General features: G+C 50.2%; 9 protein-coding genes across 9 annotated transcripts; 5 read left to right on the top strand and 4 right to left on the bottom strand.

Annotated features, from left to right (window-relative positions):
• Positions 1–429: 429 nt before the first annotated feature.
• Positions 430–2,400, top strand: MRS44_011192 (uncharacterized protein; the record flags this gene model as incomplete). Its single annotated transcript, XM_046279990.2, has 7 exons — positions 430–453; positions 509–852; positions 918–1,040; positions 1,092–1,218; positions 1,267–1,762; positions 1,816–2,215; positions 2,274–2,400. 7 exons carry the CDS (start codon positions 430–432, stop codon positions 2,398–2,400), a joined length of 1,641 nt encoding a protein of 546 aa, XP_046135111.2.
• Positions 2,401–2,850: 450 nt separating this feature from the next.
• Positions 2,851–3,392, bottom strand: MRS44_011191 (uncharacterized protein; the record flags this gene model as incomplete). Its single annotated transcript, XM_046281004.2, has 3 exons — positions 2,851–2,980; positions 3,046–3,203; positions 3,264–3,392. 3 exons carry the CDS (start codon positions 3,390–3,392, stop codon positions 2,851–2,853), a joined length of 417 nt encoding a protein of 138 aa, XP_046135112.2.
• A 698-nt stretch (positions 3,393–4,090) lies between these two features.
• On the top strand, positions 4,091–5,443 carry MRS44_011190 (uncharacterized protein; the record flags this gene model as incomplete). The annotated part of the gene is made up of 3 exons (XM_065619638.1): positions 4,091–4,186; positions 4,238–5,282; positions 5,415–5,443. The coding sequence occupies 3 exons, from the start codon at positions 4,091–4,093 to the stop codon at positions 5,441–5,443; spliced, it is 1,170 nt and encodes a 389-aa protein (XP_065475710.1).
• Positions 5,444–5,776: 333 nt separating this feature from the next.
• MRS44_011189 (uncharacterized protein) lies at positions 5,777–7,399 on the bottom strand (the record flags this gene model as incomplete). Its single annotated transcript, XM_046275765.2, has 1 exon — positions 5,777–7,399. One exon carries the CDS (start codon positions 7,397–7,399, stop codon positions 5,777–5,779), a length of 1,623 nt encoding a protein of 540 aa, XP_046135114.2.
• A 491-nt stretch (positions 7,400–7,890) lies between these two features.
• MRS44_011188 (uncharacterized protein) lies at positions 7,891–8,448 on the bottom strand (the record flags this gene model as incomplete). Its single annotated transcript, XM_046275766.2, has 1 exon — positions 7,891–8,448. One exon carries the CDS (start codon positions 8,446–8,448, stop codon positions 7,891–7,893), a length of 558 nt encoding a protein of 185 aa, XP_046135115.2.
• A 133-nt stretch (positions 8,449–8,581) lies between these two features.
• Positions 8,582–8,815, top strand: MRS44_011187 (uncharacterized protein; the record flags this gene model as incomplete). The annotated part of the gene is made up of 1 exon (XM_065619637.1): positions 8,582–8,815. The coding sequence occupies one exon, from the start codon at positions 8,582–8,584 to the stop codon at positions 8,813–8,815; it is 234 nt and encodes a 77-aa protein (XP_065475709.1).
• Positions 8,816–9,552: 737 nt separating this feature from the next.
• Positions 9,553–10,188, bottom strand: MRS44_011186 (uncharacterized protein; the record flags this gene model as incomplete). The annotated part of the gene is made up of 1 exon (XM_046273702.2): positions 9,553–10,188. One exon carries the CDS (start codon positions 10,186–10,188, stop codon positions 9,553–9,555), a length of 636 nt encoding a protein of 211 aa, XP_046135116.2.
• A 2,543-nt stretch (positions 10,189–12,731) lies between these two features.
• MRS44_011185 (uncharacterized protein) lies at positions 12,732–13,250 on the top strand (the record flags this gene model as incomplete). Its single annotated transcript, XM_046279991.2, has 1 exon — positions 12,732–13,250. One exon carries the CDS (start codon positions 12,732–12,734, stop codon positions 13,248–13,250), a length of 519 nt encoding a protein of 172 aa, XP_046135117.2.
• A 1,593-nt stretch (positions 13,251–14,843) lies between these two features.
• MRS44_011184 (uncharacterized protein) lies at positions 14,844–18,788 on the top strand (the record flags this gene model as incomplete). Its single annotated transcript, XM_065619636.1, has 6 exons — positions 14,844–14,857; positions 15,000–15,287; positions 15,386–15,535; positions 16,026–16,913; positions 17,680–17,843; positions 18,331–18,788. The coding sequence occupies 6 exons, from the start codon at positions 14,844–14,846 to the stop codon at positions 18,786–18,788; spliced, it is 1,962 nt and encodes a 653-aa protein (XP_065475708.1).
• Positions 18,789–19,111: the final 323 nt, after the last annotated feature.

Here is a 19,111-nt window from a genome sequence, read left to right as displayed (position 1 = left end):
TGTGGAGGTTCTCAGCTCATATCCGGATATCCGAATATCCGATCGTGCCATGATTGGTCTTGGCTCAACTGATGGGGCACTTCGGTCCAGCGCAAGGGGCTCGAGCGTCGGGGAAGCTAGGGGGATGATGTATCGTTGATTTTACTCAGCTTGGACGTTTGGGGTTGCGGTCGTAGTAACCGCGGGATAGTATACTTGGGTGCCCTCGGAAGGGTTCCGAATAGCGTCACCATGCCATGACTCATGGCAATCTGCCAGAAGCTGCACCGAGCTCTGATTCATTTTATTGAAAGACAGTCAAATATAAGATGCTCTCCCCGTCGGTTCCCAATCTCCTTGTTCCCGTTCATGCAGCTCGCTGAGGTGCCCCTGCATTGCCCCATTCAACGATCCCATTACGAAGCCGTCGGTCATCCCACAACCACCAACATGGCGACGGACTCCCGCCAGGCGGTATGTTGAACCACCTCCAAACCACCTCCAGCAAGCTCCCACTGACCCTCCCCAGGAGTTGGAGCAGATCCAGAATGAGCTCGACATCGAGATCCTCCCCGGCACCGAGATCATGGCAGACATCGGAAGCCATCACTTCGTCAAGAGCGAGGACAAGTCCCACCGCGTGCTCGTTCCCCAGCCCTCTAGCTCGCCTCATGACCCCCTCAACTGGAGCACTTGGTGGAAGGTCTCGGCTCTCGTCGCCGTGTCGACCATGAGCTTCACACAGGGCTTCGCGCCGCTGGCTCTCGGGCCCATGTTTGGCTATCTGATGGAAGACTACAATACCTCATTGACCAACGTCATTCAATTTACTGGCGTGACCATCTTGGTTCTTGGCTTCAGCAACTTCTTCTGGTAAGTGGATGCGTGCAAGGGAGTGGACACCTTTAGCTCGCAGTGACTGATGAATGATCTGACAGGGTTCCCGTTTCGACGTCCTTTGGCAGACGCCCTGTTTTGATCCTCTCCCAGATCGTCTGTCTGGCGTCTCATATCTGGCGAGCAAAGGCTACCACATACAATGGATTCATGGGTGCTGCCATGTGAGTTTCACAACGCCGACAACGACGCTCAGCCACTAAACGACATTGCAGTGTTAGCGGTATTGGCGCAGGACCCGGAGAGACCATTCAGCCGAGCGTCATCGCAGACATCTTCTTCCTTCACGACCGCGGCAAGTGGAACACCATGTACTGGGTTATCTACACCGGGGCTCTGATCGTATGTACCTCCAAAAGGCCACGGCATACCATAACCTAACATTCCTAGGTTGCACCCATCATTGCCGGCGCCATGGCTGACCACACTGGCTGGCCCTCTTTCTGGTGGCTCAACGCCGCCATGACAGCCGCATCTCTCATCATAATCATCTTTGGCTTTCCCGAGACCATGTTCAGCCGTGACGAAACCACCGAGGGCCAGTCCATCCCACCCGAGACATCCTCCAAAGTCCTAGAAGTTGAGCATCAGGAGAAGCAAAGGCCCAATGACGGGTCCAACGAGAGCGAGTTCAATGCCGACAGGGACCCTTGCCTTGGAAAGGGGAAGCCGAGCCGACAGCAGTGGAAGCTATTTCAGCCCAATGCGTCTACCTTTCGATCCGTCCTCTATCAAGTGTGGATTCCTTGGAAGCTGTTTACCTTTCCGATTGTGCTCTTTGCGTCTTTTGTCGTCAGCTGGAGCTGTAGCTTCATCTTGATCCTCAACTTGACCCAGACACAGGTCTTTTCAGCGCCTCCTTACAATATGAGCTCGCAAAACATTGGTTGGTCTACTTCATGGAATGGAATGCCAGCCCTATGCTAACATGGTGGGTAGGTTTTACAAATTTCTCACTCTTCGTTGGGGCTTTGATCGGCCTCGCGACGGCCGGCCCGTTCAGTGACTGGGTTTCTTCTCGAGCAACGGCTCGGAACAATGGAATCCGGGAGCCTGAAATGCGTCTGCCGGCCATGATTCCCTATGTCCTAATCATGGCCTTTGGACACATTATCACAGCCATCGGGTACCAGTACAAATGGCCGTGGCAGGTCATCGTCGTGCTGGGCTACTCCACAGCCGGCATCCAAGTTGCGGCACTCCCAAGCATCAGCAGCACGTACGCCGTTGATAGTTACAAGCCTGTTGCAGGATCACTTTTCGTTGCCATCACTGTTAACAAGAATCTGTGGGGGTACGGCATGGGGAAGTTTATTACGCCGTGGACCGAAGCCGATGGGTAAGCATCCCTTCTCCAACCTGTCGCCCTTAGCAAAACTAACGCCTTGTTTATTCAGCTTCATCAACGCCTTCATGGTAAACATGGCTCTTACAGTGGCTTGGTGTCTCTTTGGTGTTATGTTTTATTTCTATGGAAAGACGTTCCGGCGATGGACTAAGGATAGCAGCGTGCATAAGCTATAGAAGCTATGGCCGACCAACTGGCGGGTCAGACATTGCTTAACAGTGGCTCGATAACTCCGTAGATCCAAAAGAAAAACCTCCAGTTATGGATTGCCTGATGAATTGTGCAAGGCCGGACAGGATATTATGTATCTACCAAACGAGAGCTCAAGTTGGTGCAGTAGCGGTGCAATAAGCGGAGCAATGGCAACGCATCTTGACAACCTGTACGTGCATTCAGGCGCAGTTAGACATTGGAACCCTTTATATCTTTATCACTCTTGACTGTACCAGCAGCGGACGGGGGTGGATCGACTCGGTCCAATTTGAACCAACAAGTTTAATAAATAGAGTGGAAGATGGGACTTGAGCACCTTCAAGAGAATAGAAAAACACGAGAAAAGATGTGAAGAGCCAATAGACGCCACCGTGGGTCCTGAAACACAGGAACCTGGATAGAATACTCCCACCCTACTGAGGAACCGTGCGGATATCAACCATTAGGTTGCCATTGCCCCAGGCAGGGTTCTGGCCCCTAACCTTGCCATCAGCCCTAGAGCACCTATCCATGACCAATCCAGCACCCCGAGCGACAGCCTGGCTATTGAAGAAGTTAGCAGTTGCCCACCACAAATTGTCTGCAAATGACCAGTGCTCTAGACTCACCAAGGCGAAGTCGCAGTCCGGTCACTGGGAAGGCCAACAGCAAGTCCAGTAATCTGGGTGTTTCCGCGCCTGCAGAAGGACTGGCCGCTGACGCCAGCCGTGCATGCCTGGTTCCCAAGACTGGCGAGGTAGTTGATGCACTCTACTGCTTCATTGATCTGTGCGGGGGTTAGCGGTACGGTTTGAGTGATGATGAAGGGTTGTTGAATCATATGTACATTGGCCAGTGTGTCTCCAGGGAGGTTATCCAGACAGCTCGGAGCGCGGGCTTCGAGGCCTTGCGGAACAGCAAGAGTCGAGGTGGCTACGGTGAGCAGAAGGGCGACGGAAGTGAGATAGTTGACCATGTTGACGGTGTTGGAGGATGGTGATGGAATTATCAACGTTTGTGAAGTAGGTAAAAGATTTAAGAGTCTCGCAACTGGGCGTCTAGATGTGTTTATGTTGTGAGTGAATGGTAGGTACATAAGAATTGGAAGGCTTGCTTTTATACTTTTCCATCTGGTAAAGTTCTATTACATCTAATGATAGCCCAATCACTATAGGATCGCTATAAACAAGGGTGCAGCTTGACAACGCATCGCCGGAGAACCGATACATTCCTCTTCTATTGGGTAAAACGTTAATTAACACTGTCGATCGAGGCAGTGACTGCACTGCCGTAGAAGAAGCTTATCTGATTGGCGTGCTCGGACTGACAAAGGATCGGCATCTTACTCAGCCCAGGGGCTCAGCTTCTGAAACCACACCCTGTCAGCATCAGACCTTTTATTTTATTTTAAGTAATTACGAAGACCGACGGACCGAGAATACGGACTACCGAGAGATCCAATGTGACGATATCGACGACTAGGTAGTAAGAATGGGTTATTATGCATGCCATGCGCCGTGCTGAGCTAGCCAGGTGGCAATCCTGGACAAGGAACAACTGGTAGCTATTGAAGGGCGGGGATAAATACTGTACGGCATTCTGGCCATCCAGTTGGAGCCTGTTGGTTTGAGTTCTTTGCTCTACAGGCTTGGTTTGCCTCAGGCTGTCCCCAACATGGCCAACGACTGTGGCCTCAGCTCATACTGGCAGTTCTGGGGCGACTGCGAATGTAGTTGTCCTCAGTCCAACCCAGACATTGCTGGCATCGGGGTACGCAACTCGTTGGGTCCTTCTTTGAAAGTAGACTAACACATATCGCAGGTCATAAGCTCATTCATCACATCTTCCTGTCTCGCTCTCATTGCTACGTGCCTTTACCTCATGCTTATTCGTTCTGGCCTCGAGCGCGAGGATAGCTTCAACCCCATCGATGGCTGGATGAGAAGGAACATCTGTGATCCATGGGTCCGCTTTGTCACCAAGGTGCCATTCATCGAGTCCCGTATCGACAAGATCGAATCTACTCTCTTCTCCTTTCTCCTCTCCCTCGCGGATATGCAACTGGTGACGGGAATTGCCATGCTTAGCGCCGCCGTGATTAAGCTGCAAGATAAAAACGACGGAGTTAGCGCCTACCACTTTAGTATGATGACCAACTTGGCCTGGTTCAGCAGTATGGTGCATCAACTTACTCTCCTGGCCATCCGGACCAAGGTCGTCGGGAGCATGAAAGCGCAGCATCGCGGTGTGTGGCCCGATCGCAAGAATTCATCTCGCTTCAGGAGAGCCAGAGCCGCCATCGGCTGGGGAGGAGATCTCATGGTCCGAGTCATAAGCATGCTCATATTGGCATCTTTGCTTCTTTACTGCTCTTATGTGTCTGGAGCCAAGGATTGGTACACCTACAGCTACTGCCCCGCCAGATGTTCCCTTGGAAAAGAGAGGGGAGGCGAACCGCTGTGGTGGACGGTGTTCAATTTCTGCATGGTCTTGTTCGACTACCCAAGACGATGTCTATTACTTTGGCCAGCGCTGGGCCACTGGTGGATTGATCATGCGAGACACCATGTTCTTGACGACAAAGGCCTTGAAGGATCACCCAAGGGCCACGCATTGCCACTATGGAGACGGATACTTGTTTGGCTATACTATATCGGGTCATCCGAAACCGTCGACGCTATTTCTACCTCGTGTGTCTGGTTTGGGCTGGGCTTGTATTGGACTTTTGATGAAAGAAAGAGATTCCACGAGTCATGGAGAGCGCTCACCGACATCGTCAACGAAGACGACGTCAAAGGATTCGGGCAGCTGATGTCTATTTTGCTGTTGGGGATGCCATTTCTTCAGGGGCTAGAGACATACTCCGGTAAGTCGCCCATCCTTTGATACCGAAGCCACTTGGGACTTTTCGTTCACACATGTTGCCAAACAGAACACTCAAGAGAGGAAGAACGAATAAAGGAGCAACAGCGTTCGATACAGCTAACGCCTATCTTAGTTGTTGCTGATCTGAGTCCTTCTCGTTAATCTCAGTGACAAATCTGAAAGAGGCCATCGGCTACAGGAACAAACGATACAGTTATCAGCACATGATAACACGCCATTTCTGAGGGCTCACCTTAGAACAAGAAGACATGGGTATCCTTCACCTTACCGGAAGGAAACGAGCCTAACAGGTGAGACGGCGGCGTTAGAGTGAAAAGATTCGATCGATAACTGAATACTTTACCACGCTCAGCATACCATTGCTGATTCTACGTCCAGGCTGTAGACGTAGCATTACATTGTTATCATGATTCGAACCTTCGTTCATATTGTTGTTTTGCTCATATTTAGTGTAACTACTCAGAACTCGACTCCCTACACCTCACATGGGACAACACGATGATCACTCTTGGCCCTCTTTCTCTTCTTGTCATGTGGACTTTCAGCAGGCTTGACTTCCGTTGAACTGATTTCATCGATGCCCAGCCCTCCACAAACGCAGATTAGAATCCGCGCCAGAAACCTTTCCACATAGCCTGGTGCGTGATACCTCGTGTCAAACACACCGGAGAGTTCCAACTGACCATCCCAAGACCCGAGAAAGAGCGCCACGCCAGCCCCCATTGGTTCGCTGGCGGCCCAGACGTTGGTAAGTTTGAACGGCCCATGTCCCTGCTGCACCATAGAACTCACATTCCCGATTGATGACAAAGCTACGGGGCAAAAAGGCGGCTCTGATACAACGTGAGGGTCAACGCCGGATGGAGAAGTGAAGGACTTGAATGTCGAGGGAGCAAAGGCAACCTGTTCATGAATCTCTTCCGAGGGAACTGGTCGGATATCGTTGAAGAAGTCTTGGACTTGAGGTAGAACTCCTCGCATTTCAGCCGCATGGTCTCCAGTTGTCTGATCTGAAGAGTTGGGGACAACCAAGTCTATGCCCAGTGCCCGCGTTGAAATAGTATGATATGCAGCGGCCGCGTGAGCAGGGGTATTGTAAGGTTCCTGGCAGTAGGGACGCAGGTTGATCATGCTGTGATTGACATATCGGACAGGGTATGGATCTTCTTTTCGGGGCTGTACCTCTGAGAGAGCCATTGCCAAGGCCGACATGAAGACGTGTGTCACACTCACTCCAGAAGCAACGTCCTTGCAGCCACGGAGAATTTGCGAAGTAAGATCCTTGGGAACTGTATATGAAAGGCGTATCAGCTTGCCGCCTTGAACGCAATTGGCAGGCGTAGAGCTTGAGGGGAGTGCAAGAAGGGCCTGGTGTTTGTAGATAGTTCCATTTTGAGTTTGGATCTTCTCCAGGCGCTCAGTTTGCGCTTCGGACAATGTATCGGGTATCTTCGCAGCGATTCGTATACAAGGAGATAGGTTTTCATGTTCCTTGCCCCATTTGGGAAGGGAATACTCATTTCCCTCTTCAAAAGCCTGCGCAGCGTGTTCGAACAGTTGATCGACCAGCTGCAAGACGCCCACGCCGTCGGATACGTCGTGAGGGCATCGTAAGAAGATTGTTCGACGGTCGCTATCCTGCCCTTTTGATTTCACAAAAAAGACAGTGGCCGTCTCAAAGGCAGCGGCTGTGTTGTTGTTGAACCACTCGAGCGGCCCAAGATCGGTATCGACAACCTGGAAGGTTGAGCCTACCCAACTTTCCTGCTCATCGTCGGTATCAAATGACTGGTACACTCTTCGCAATCGGTCGCCATCTTCGTCATGTTCGATACGGGAGCCCAGGGTCGGATGCTGGTAACGAAGCATGATCCAGGCATTCTTCAGAGCCGCCTCAACACGGTTTTCTTCATCGATGGTGGGCATCGAGTTAACAGAGGTGACACCGAAAGATGCACAGCCACTGACGGGAAAGCATCCATTTTCTTTTCGCGAAGACGTGATGTAAAATCTCTCGCATTCGTCGACATCACGAGCCCAGGTGCCCTCGGGGGACACCTGCCACTGGAGGCGGGACAGGGGGGTATTTGACGCCATGTGCCAGGTGGGAGAGGTTGTGAGTGAACGTGCAGGTACAAACAGAGGAAAAGGCAGCGAGGGGAAATTGTGTAGTCAATATGACTGTGGTGAAGAGTGAAGATGAAAAGGATAAGCTGACCAGAGGGACGCGACCGTGAATGAGACGCGGCGAATTGATAAACACGCGAGCACGTGCTGTCGCGTTAGACAGATGATAACCTGTCACAATACGAGAAAGACAAGGGGCGCCAAGAACCCGATAAGCATGGTCGAACCTTGATGGACCCTAGCAGCGGAGCCTTTCAAAATGGCATTCGTATTAATTCTCTCTAATTGACTCAGAGGCAAGATCATTGCATTGATTCAGCAGAGTCTATAACTATAACCCCCTAACCTGCCCAAGTGAAGACGTCGAACCTCGAATATATCCGACTTTGAGATCCCATTGTCGAACCGAAAAAAAGACCGTGACTTTCGACTGTGTCCTCATTCGTCTACAAGTTTCTCTTCTATGTCTTTTCGTTTGCGTTGCTCTTAGACAAGTTCTGCTGATTAGGGGATGACACTGCCGCACCATCCACCCCCACAGTCTCCTCGGCAATGTCCTGCTTCCCCAACATCTCACTCAGGCCCCCCTTGGAGTAGTTGCCTGGGCCACTGCTTCCGTTGGGGATATGGAATTGACGATCGAAGCGGGACAAGACGTAGGTGAAGACCACAACTAACTCGATCACGTGGTTGAAACAGGAATAAGCCGCCTTGGAGTTGAACCATCCAGGGTTCTCCGTAGGTCGTTGGATGAAGGGAGCACCGGCGCGAAAACAGGCGCCGAGAGAGAGGAGTACCGAAGTAAAAAGGGCTAGAATCACTTTGGCACGCATAGTGCCCTGGCCGAAATTGTCGATGGGGGAGGTTCGTGGAAGTAGACGTGCAATAATGACTTCCGGGATAGGTAGAAAGGCTAGTGCCACGTAGTAGACAGCCGTGACGAGGCGAATGCACCGGAGCCAGGATTGGATATGAGGATCGAGCGGGTAATAACTGTACACAACTGATACAATGACCATGATGAGGGAAGCCGCGATACCAGAGTACAAGAGCCGGAAAGCCCGACCAGACGCTTTTCTCCGGCCTATCTAAGGTTGGTAAGCTCGCACGACGCGTTGCAGCAAGATCAAATTGACAACGAAGAGAAGCAGCATGCATAAAGAGACAGATGTGTTTGACAACGTGGAGGCGTTTGATGTCGAGACGCAGGGGTGGGAGGAACTGACTCCTATGCAGGTGCCGCGCCATGGAACGAGCGCCGCTGCAGTTGGAAACAAGATTTACATCCCGGGAGGTGGCCTTCAACAGGATGGCCTGATGATTATGGTCAACGGTGTTGGGCATCTCCTCAACACGACTGATCACTTTGACGTTCTTACCGTCTAGGCTGGCATCTAACTGAGTCCGTCCTCGGGATTATATCCACTTTGTACTATTGTTTGGCATCACACTCGAGATCACAGATGTCGTCCTTTATTTCTATTGCACACTTGAGAGAGGGTTGGTTCATCAGGGGAATATTGCCCCAATAGAACAGCAAGCCGAGTTTATTCATCTCTCATAGACGCCTCATTACAAAAATTTTAATAGTTTTCTTTCAAAGTTATACCAGGCTTCGGGTGATTAAGCTAGTGATAGCACACTACATCTCGCTGATAACTTGAATGTGGTTTCAACACCACGGAGATATCGCGACCACCGCGCTGACAAGCGAATTGGGCATCACGTTTCGACCAATCAGAGCCACGCCCGGTTAGCTCAATCGGTAGAGCGTGAGACTCTTAAATGACCCTTGACTGGGTGATGAGTACGCGATCTCAAGGTTGCGGGTTCGACCCCCGCATCGGGCTGTTCCTATATAAGCGATTGCTCTTTTTGCTCTTCTTTTTGCCTGAGGTCATGGCTCGTTACAGGGCATCATCAGGCTGACTGACCTAAGACGCAAGCCAGGACCAGCTTAGCATTGTTAGTAGCACCATTCACATTCGCATGACGAGAAGGCAAGACACACGTCACAGATCAACTTCCACAAGATTTGAGATTCCCTCCAGCATCAAAACAAGTATGCCGTGTCTTCCAAATGTTTGCAACACCTTCTTCCAGTTTTCGCTCCACTGTTGAAGCTATTCCATTTCCAGGAGCTGGACAAAGTGTTGATAATACCGTTCCACCTCAACCGCCAGTTCGTCAATGCTCATGGTGTGATTCTGTTCTGCCTGAAGCCAAGCTTCACCGTGTTCCTCCTGTTGTGCCGGCGTAGACCCCTTGTCAAGGTTCCTACGCTCCTTTATTTCGCGGCAGGTTTCGATACAAACTCTAGCATTGAGGGCATTGCGCAGCACCTCCACTCTCTTCAACTGAAGCTTCAAGTCCTCGGTGATCAAATGCTCAGAGCCACTATAAAGGGCCTTCTCGTACTTGAGAGACTCCATGATCAAGACTTCGGAGTATTTTGGATGACCCTCTGGAAAACGATCCTGGAGGTGCGCACGGAGGGCTTCGTAACGGTTGTGATTAAATTGCTTGAGACTGTCGATGTCATTTTGTTTGGCGTAGCATATGTCACAAGCCCGTGTTATCTCATCCATAGCCACGTTGGCCTCCAAGAGCATTGCTTCAGCTTTACCGGAGACTCGTGACAGATCCTCACTAGTCAATCCAAGTGTCGCGAGCCGATCCGCCAACCTCAGGCAAATCAGATGGTATGGCCTCTCAGCCTCGCTGTGTTGGCTCTGGTTTCCAGCGTGACTATCCGTCATGGTGCTGTGATGTCGTCGAGGGTGTGTGGATGGACGGCGACAGCGGTAGGGACAATTAACGGCGATGATCTAGAGTGAAAATCGGTAGTAACATCGCCAGCAAAGAAGCTGATGTGCAGTCAGTGGAAAGAAAAACGCACTGAAAACACAGGCTACAAAAGCATTGGGACTACGAAGGCATACCGGAAGTGAAGTACGAGACGGTGATAAGTAAGGACCGGGATGTGATGTAAGCAGATTAAGTCTTCTACTGCAGGGGGCAGAAGGTTAAAAAAAGGCCACTGTGTTAGCATTGGGACATGATGCTATGATGTGTTGACAATGTGTTCTTTATTATAGTTGAAGCCCGGCCCTTGATGGGTTAACTGAGCTAGAAGATCGTAAGCAGATTGAGTGTGTAGACGGCTTGGGATAAGTTGCCTGTAAGCTCCCAGGTCGCGGGCGCGACACCCATGGAAGAAAGAACGATAATTGAAGCAGCCTGATTTCCTGTAAAGGCGACACAAGGTTCTTCTTATGCCTGCGTTTAGTCCCATGCGCTCAGCCTGTTTGCGTCGAGAGAGAATTTTCGCTGGCCTCTTCCGTTCAATCTCTGCAGCAAAGCACAGCGCAGCCGTGCTATATATGGAATGGCCAATAATAACGTATGTTGAAGATGAGTCCATGGCTCTCGTCCTTCAGGGGAGGGCCGATTAATCATTGGCGTGCTGGGTCGTGATGATATGGATGAATTGGTCTTGTGCAACAAGCCGTAACTCGGTTAAGATAACCAGGGAAATCCGTTTACCTATTGGCTATCGATATGGCAAAGAACTGGTAAATGAGCCTCAGACAATGCCGTGTCTGGCAGGGCCAGGTTTGAAGACTTGATCTTGACGGGTCAGGGCAGGGGCATCCAAACACAGAGCGCACCAGGGCTCGCTAAGCTTCGTCTAAAGCCTAAAACATTTCCTAGATTTTAAGGAAATTCCAAGGTGGCTTAATGTGGTTGGTCAAAGTTCATAAAGTTGTTATGAGCCACGAGGTCGAATGCAACGACAATGCCATCTTCCTCGGCAAAGTGCAATCAAGGCAATGCATAAACAACATCTATTGATAGCAAACAACGGTCTTGTTTCCCGGCTCGACCCCATTGGCAATTGGAGTGGCACATCCTAGGTCAATGCAGAAAGTAACTGTGCTGACTCCTGAGACAAGAGCGAAGCCACCCAGTCGAGGCCGAGATCACAACAAGGAGAAGGAGGGTGATCGAACAGTAAAATTCTTCTTGCTCATGAAGAGAGACCACTAGAATGTTGTCGGTTTTCTTTCATCCACATCACGGATCCCCTAGTGCTGGCAACGCCTGCGAGAGTAGCTGTTGATCTGGTCGTTCATCATGTTGCCGAGGTTGCGGTCCACCTGGCCGCTGTAGTTGCGGTGCTTGTTCGAGATCTAATCAATAGTCAATGCTAAATTCATCATATTTTTTATTCAATAGTAAATAGTCAATGTCTAATAAATGCCCGTAATGCAAGGGCGTCTCTTCATAACAACACTCTCCAGCTACGTGACGGGTGGCCGCCTGGAAAGGAGTACAAACATATAGGAGGAGTGAATGTTTACATGGTCAGAAAACCTGCACATCCAATAGAAACCTGAAGCACGTTGAAATTAACTCGTAGCTAGATAGAAAAGTTTGCGCGGGCCATCGCTTGACACATGGAGTGTTCATTCCATGACCCCACTTGAGTCGTGGGTTTCGTTTTGAGTCCCCGCCCGAAACAAACTCTGAATCGTCGAAATGCGGGGTTTCGATTGCTTAAGCTCAACTGCGGACATGAGTTAGATCATGGCCTTCAGCAGTGCATACAGAGAGGGACAGACTGTAGGAAGAGAAGGAGATGAAACTATTCTCCCTGTTGAACTTGCAACAGGGCAACAAGCTGTCTTCTCTGAAACTTCAGGGTAGCTACAGGGAAGCTACAGGGAGGTGTTACAAAAGTGACTCACTTTGGCTTGGGCACCAAAAGTGTAACAAGCTAGTGACATCATGTGCCGTCTCGTCCATTCACATGTGTTTACGTAGTCGCGTGGTCCACTGTGATTGCGACTGTTCCCCGCCAAACACAGCAAAATAATCCCTGTCCGGCCATCATCACCGCTGGCTTCAAACAAAGAGGCGACGGGTACGTACGCGCAAACGATGCTGTTGAGGTTGCTGGTCTCTTTGTGCCTCTGAAAACATCTGCAGCGTCCCGAGAAATAGGGGTCAAAGAAGCACAGGGTTATCTGTTGTTCAGCAACAACTGTTGTCTTTTTCTCGCGCAACACACGTCCTTGTTCGGCATTGAAACAGGACAGGCAGCAATTGCGAAACAAGGCCCGGTCATTGGTCAGTCACCTTAAACGCGGTGAGTTGTCTGTCGCAAACTGCCTGGTGAATATTTTCTCTCTCGACATCAGACCGCCACCTTGACAGCTCGTGCGTACCTATCAAACAAGCGCGACGTGCACTGCACACAGACCGCAAGCTTACCGATATTAGACGCCATCGCAAGGTCATGAGCTGCTCATTTCCATATTACCGCCCGTCGCTTAGGCGCAACGCCCACGCGGCTTTTGCTCAGCTCTCTCCAGCCCAACGGTCAACGCGTGAGCAGAGCCAGCTCACGCTTTGCCAGGCGACCCTGGAGCAGACACTCTACGTTGTTAATCCTGACAGTCGTCTGGGAACGCAAATACAAGACACTATCGACGAGATACGGCGTCGCCTGCTCGTGATGCTGCCGGGTGAAGAGGCCGCGCCCAAGCCCACAGTCGAGGTCGACGACTCAGAACCTCCCTCTTCCCCCAGCAGCAGTGTTTATACGGATGCAGCCGAATTGGCATCCGACGCAGGAAGCGAACAGACAGCACCTTCTTCAAGAAATACCACAAGCATCGGCCTTGAAAGCCCGTTCGCACGTCTCCAAGTGAACAAGAAGCGTGATCGGAACGACGACGAGCGGTTAGAGTCTCCAACAAAGCGCCGAAAGAAATTCCAAATACCAAAAGATAAAGAAATCATTGTCATCGACTAGTTATGATCGACCTGAGCCGACATCGTTTGGATCTGGCAGAGTTTAGAGGCATTGTGGTCCGATGAGGACCAGAAAGACGGATGCGGAGGGAAAGCCAGCCACGTGCTGTTTACGCTGGCTGAACTTGGGAAGCACTTCTTAATGTATCTATTTATCACGAGGCATGTACAAAAAGCGGGCAAAGACTGTCTATGGTACCCAGTCGGGGGATGATATCCTGGGGTATGTAGGTTAAGGAACGCGACACGGTGGCTTTTTGGATTGCGATGACAAGGAATGATATACCTTCAGCGAGTTTTTAATTCACCTTGATTGTCATAAAATATTTGGGTATTGTTCTTTTAGCTTTGTGCCTTCACTTTCGCCGAGGTTGTCGGGTGTTGTCATTCACTCCGCACCCAATCATCCTTTGAAGCAAACCTCGCTTCAGCTGAATGCTGAGACGTTATCTTGGCCGTAAAAGAAAGTGAAATTTGTGTGAAGAGCCTTTGGAGAAATGAAAAGCCCAACAGAGCGCTTCTTTCATGCTTGCATGTCCCATATGAGGACTCAACATTATGACTGCACTATCCACGTAGCTGTCAAGTCTTCCGACTAGTTATGGACAATGTATTACTTGACTGGCAATCAGAGACTCAGTAAATTTCACTTCATAGAGTGATTCCGTCCTTGAACAGCTCTGGCCTGACAAAAGACGCTTGAAGGTGCCTGTCTGTAGGACTCTTGACATCTTGGGAGGGACCCTGTCTGTTCACTGACACAACACCACATATCATATATAGATATACGCTTCCAGAGATCTCGAATGACGGCGAATTGGACCTGCCCTCACTGGTATAGACCTTGGACTTGCATCGGCTGTCACATACGACCATACCTACTGTAGACCACGGGATCCCGTCCGCTCTCCCATAGTTAAGCCAGTAAGGGGCGGATTAGTAGTTGGGTCGGTGACGACCAGCGAATCCCCGCTGTTGTATGTTTATTTTTGCCCTCGTGTGCTATATATGCTTTTGGCGCTCTTCTGTGGCTCTTCTGTTGATGGTGATGGTGAGTGGTGTTGTGGGGATTGCAGTGGCTTCAGGCCAAGCTGCCGAGCAAACCCATCGAGATGTCTAAAGGTCTGTTCTACGACTCTGTGCCATGGAGATTGGGGGAAAATCTTCAAATGTCCTTTTCTTCTTGTAATTCGGTAAAATGTGCCCTGCGCTAGAAGAAAACGCCTCTCAGATAACACCACACGCGGATCACTGCCTAGGTGGGTGACAGAAATAAAGCGTGCATGGGACAGTTATTCGGGCAAATGCTATGGGCGCTATATCGCTGTTTTGTACGTATGCAATTACCTGCAAAGGCATGCAATTAGGTGCTGTCAGCACAGCCCGAGTTCAGCTACTAGTCAAAGTGCCAGCAGACTGGCTGCCTCCGACTGATGACCTCAACACCAGCTACTACAATACCTCGGTGCAGTTTAATAGTTTCCCAGAATCTCCTCAGTCATATATCTTTTCCAAAAGTCATTCTAATGTCCCGCTGGCACGCAATATCCTGTGATTCCCCTCGGATTCAAGTTGGGGATGATTCGATCCCCAAATGCCAAGCCTGCGGTAATTGCGCCCATCACCTGCTTCAGGATCTCACAGAGCATCCTGCCAGTCTAATTCCGTCGCTCCCACCCGACGAGCCACCGGGAAAGCTCAATCTCAGTTGGCCATCAACTATAACATATACACGGACTAAGTCGCGCAGACCCAGCTTCGAGTCTGGAGCGATAGAGCACCATGCTCCAAGTTCAGCAGCAGAATCTTTGGCCTGTCTCAAGCTCTCCGAGGAAACGAGTCCTAGAAGGTGGGCGTCACATATTCATGATCGAACTTTGGACGCCGACGAATTTCGCTTGATTGCCTTGGTGGCCAACGAGAATGAGTCTCCAGCAGATGTTATTCATCTGGTGCTGGAAACATACTCAGATAGGGAATGCCCGGAATACGAGGCCGTTTCCTACACTTGGGGAGGCGAGAGCGGAGATGCGATCTTGTAAGTTGGACGGCATTATTTGTCCCCGCCGAGCAATTTCTCTTTGTGCGTGCTATAAAACTTTCTTGGGCTCAAGGGTCTAACTATGTCGTTTTCAGGCGCCACCCCGTCTACGTTGGCGAATATTGGGATATCCTGCTGCAAACTGGCAACTGCTGCGCCATGCTCCGCTACCTACGGCCATCTCGGGGCGAGCGGACGCTCTGGGTCGACGCAATATGCATCAATCAGAAAGATACAAGAGAGAGGTGAACAAGTTGCTAAGATGGGTCAGATATACTCCCAATGCCTCCAAGTTATCCTTTGGCTAGGAGATGATATCGCAGTCAAGACTTCAAAGAGCTTTCCAACAAGGCATCGTCTCCACGAGCTCCAAAGCTTGCATATTTCCATGCCAACGAATGATACCTCGAGGCCTCCGAACCGGCTCACCATCCAGAAGCTTCTTGAGCGCAGGTACTTCAGCAGAGCATGGGTTCTTCAAGAGCTAGTTCTTGCGCCACGGGTCGTAATTCCCATCGGAGACAAGATATTCTCGGTGGACCCTTCAATGACAGAGTATCTGAATCAGTTGACAAGTGGTACCTGGTCGTGGGAACAAACAAAAGCGCCTTGGTTTCAACACGTAACGCGAGGCTTACTTGTACCAAAGAGCATGCCTGAACTGTTATCCTTGGCTTGGAAAAGCAAATCTTCAGACGTTCGAGACAAGTTCTACGCTATACTTGGTCCCTACAGCTTGAAGCCAGGTGGCATTCAAATTCAGCCAGATTACAGCATCTCTCTTCAGCACCTTGCGACCGGCTTCTTTGCTCACTGTATTATTAATGAAGGAGCCTCTCCCCTACTCCTCAAGGCCTCTGGTGCTAATGCAGAAGCCGGAATCCCCTCGTGGATGCCGAACTGGAAGGACCCCGTTGCCTGGGAGAAACTCCTTGGAAATGAGGATGAAGAAAACCCTAGCTGGGACCGCGTGAAGAATATGATGCCCGAATTTCACCATGACAACGTCGTACAGATCCGGTTTGTTCCCAATCCAACTGCCGAAAACAATGCGCCTAAGAACATCAGCAAAAGACTTTGGTATCACGGCGCGACAGTAGATGCCGATTCAGGAGCCATGACTCTCAACCTGACAAGGCTGTCCACCATTGACCGCTTCATGCGAGCAAGAGAAAGTCAGGATTTCTCGTGGTACCGATTCCGCTGCACGAGCCACGGAGGCTATATCTCACTGGCGAGTCCGAGGAAACTTGATGCGCTCGTCGAAGTCGAAGATGAAGTCTATCTTTTTGATAACAACACCACGGCTCCCATCTATCTCGTCCTACGCCCCACTGGAGGCCAACATGAGTTTCTACTGGTAGCGGCATGCCCTCATTTAGTTTGCACGTTTCGCGACTCTCCGGTCGAAACTCCATTGAGTCATCGCCAAGACCAAAAGGTTGATGCCATACCGATTACAGATCTCCAGCAAAGCCTTTATTCCGACCTCATAAAACTCCACAACTCTCTTGACCAGACCGTTGAGTTTGGTGCTTATAGACTATCACTATTTCCCGGCATGCAAAGAAATCCTCCGCTGAAGGAGGTCTTTCCTCTGCTCCTGGGATTCACAAATGACAGGTTCGGAGAGAAATTTAAATCTTGGGGAACCCTTAATGAGGCCTACCTTAACGTCATACGCCCATATTGTGAATGGGCTGAAATATCACACGGTCGTGTCAGGGTGTCATTAGGTAGAGACCCTCGGGATGGTAGACACAGGCCATCTCCAGCTGGGTGGGAGAGGATGCCAGCCCACTACAAGCCTGGGCAGGTTGTATCATCGTGTCCCCTCAAACGGATTAAGCTCCAACTCGTCGAGACAGGTTTTTTGGATCAGCCTTGGATCCTTGGACTCCTCACACGCCTTCAAGGGTCCAACGTTGGAGATAGAATAATGGACCCACCAAGGGATGAGGATCACCTTCAGAAAGCGAGTTATCGTGGACGACACCAGGTCTTTGGGAGCTTGCAGTTGGATGGCAGAGTACTTCAAGTTCGAATAGTCTAGGTTCGGTTATGTAATATCATAGATTATGGGTGTTTATCTGAGCTATTTTGTTCGTATCATGATCACCGTTTGGGCTGTGATATGATTCAGCATAACCTAAATACTGCCTGCATACTGAAACTTTACTACAAAGCCAAAATCATTACTCCTAGATGGAGACAGGGGACAGCTCAATAACAAGGAAAGATGAATTGGACTAGGAAATAAAAGAATAACTACCAGTGTCAGGCGACAAGGCACACAGCAACGACACCATATCTGCCTCCGCGAGCTACCCAGTGAATGGGAATGGTGATCTGCTTTGCTCTCAGGTCAATTCACCTCCCGGGCTTCTAGTTGCCTCAGAGGCTGGGGCAAGGTCGCTTACACCAGGTTCTTGGAGTGGCAGTGGGCAGTGCTGGCTCCGTCCTTTACTTCCGGTCAGGCAAAGATGGTACCTCATCAGAGTTTTCAGGACAAGGAGATCCTTCCCTTCACGTCTTGGCAGAAACTTGCGGAGAGTAAGGCCAGGTAACCAAGTATAAAAAGCCGAAATTCATTCTGATCATCACACTTTTGAGAGCACCAACCTAAGCCACTGCCATTTCTTCTTTCAATACTTTATTCACGCATCTTCCATGTCCCCATCCAAGCAGTCGTTGTCAAACGGCTAAAGTCAGAACAATTGCGACTTCGAACGAGAAGTCAACATTACAAGGAGATTTAGTGATAATCATCACAGAAATCTCATCTGTCTTCTGGCTACATAGAGGTAAGCAACATGATGAATTCAACTTGATCTTCCCTTGGGCAGAGTATGACCTGCATGATTATTGGAGGCAGGTCAACCCAAACCCTTCGCCGAAAGAACATCAAGACAACCTTTCTTGGTTGGCTGAGCAGTGCCGGGTCTTGCGGATGGCTTTGCGTATATTCATCGTTACCCCACAGCATCTTTCAGGTCACTGCTCCATCTCAACTCTTCCCTCTTGACTTCATTCACTAAAGTCCCGACTCCCGACAGCAAGGAAGTTTGTCAGCTTTTTGGTCGCCATGGCGATATCAAACCCGAAAATATCCTGTGGTTCTCAGGTCCCAGGCCCTTCACTGAGAATTACAAGGGAATTCTCAAGATCACCGACTTTGGCATTGCAGAGTTCAGCACCAAACCGGCTGTGGATAGGAAGCGAAGGGGTGATACCCCAAATTCGGCCACATGTTGTGCACCCGAGATTGACCTTCCAGTTCAAGTTGGTGGTGGGCTCATCAATCCCTCATACGATGTTTGGGCTCTTGGCTGTGTGTACCTGGAGCTCATTACGTGGTGGCTAGGCGCCTGGGAATACGTTGAAAAGTTTGCGCCAAGGCGCCTGATGCCCGATCTGTTTCACTGGCTGAATAGCAGACTTCCACTGAGCTCCGATAAGTTCTTCACAGTCCAGTGGAACTCACACACAGGAGGATAGGAAGTCCGGGCCAAAGACGTGGTCTCACAGGTCAGTATCTCCCAGACTATGCGAGTCTACCTGTAGGTGGTGGATCTAACGTGTCTTGAAATCACCAGTTCATTCAGGAGTTGCGTGATAAACCTCATTGCAAGTACCTTCCCAAGGACTTTCTCAACGATTTCCTCGACCTCGTTCAAAAGAGAATGCTGATTGTTGAGCCACCATTGAAAGAAAGGTAAAGGACCTAGGAGATGGAGTTCTCGACATGTCGCGGAAGAATTGGCGGACATGGCAGGCAAGCACCAACTGGCGTATCAGACCTGAGGCAGTTTTCGGGCTTT

This window comes from Fusarium solani (assembly GCF_023522795.1).
Source record: "Fusarium solani strain SB1 chromosome Unknown bctg00000007, whole genome shotgun sequence".
Taxonomy (NCBI): Eukaryota; Fungi; Ascomycota; class Sordariomycetes; order Hypocreales; family Nectriaceae; genus Fusarium; species Fusarium solani.
The sequence above is the reverse complement of the archived record's forward strand: the minus strand, read 5'-3'. Positions and strand labels throughout refer to the sequence as shown.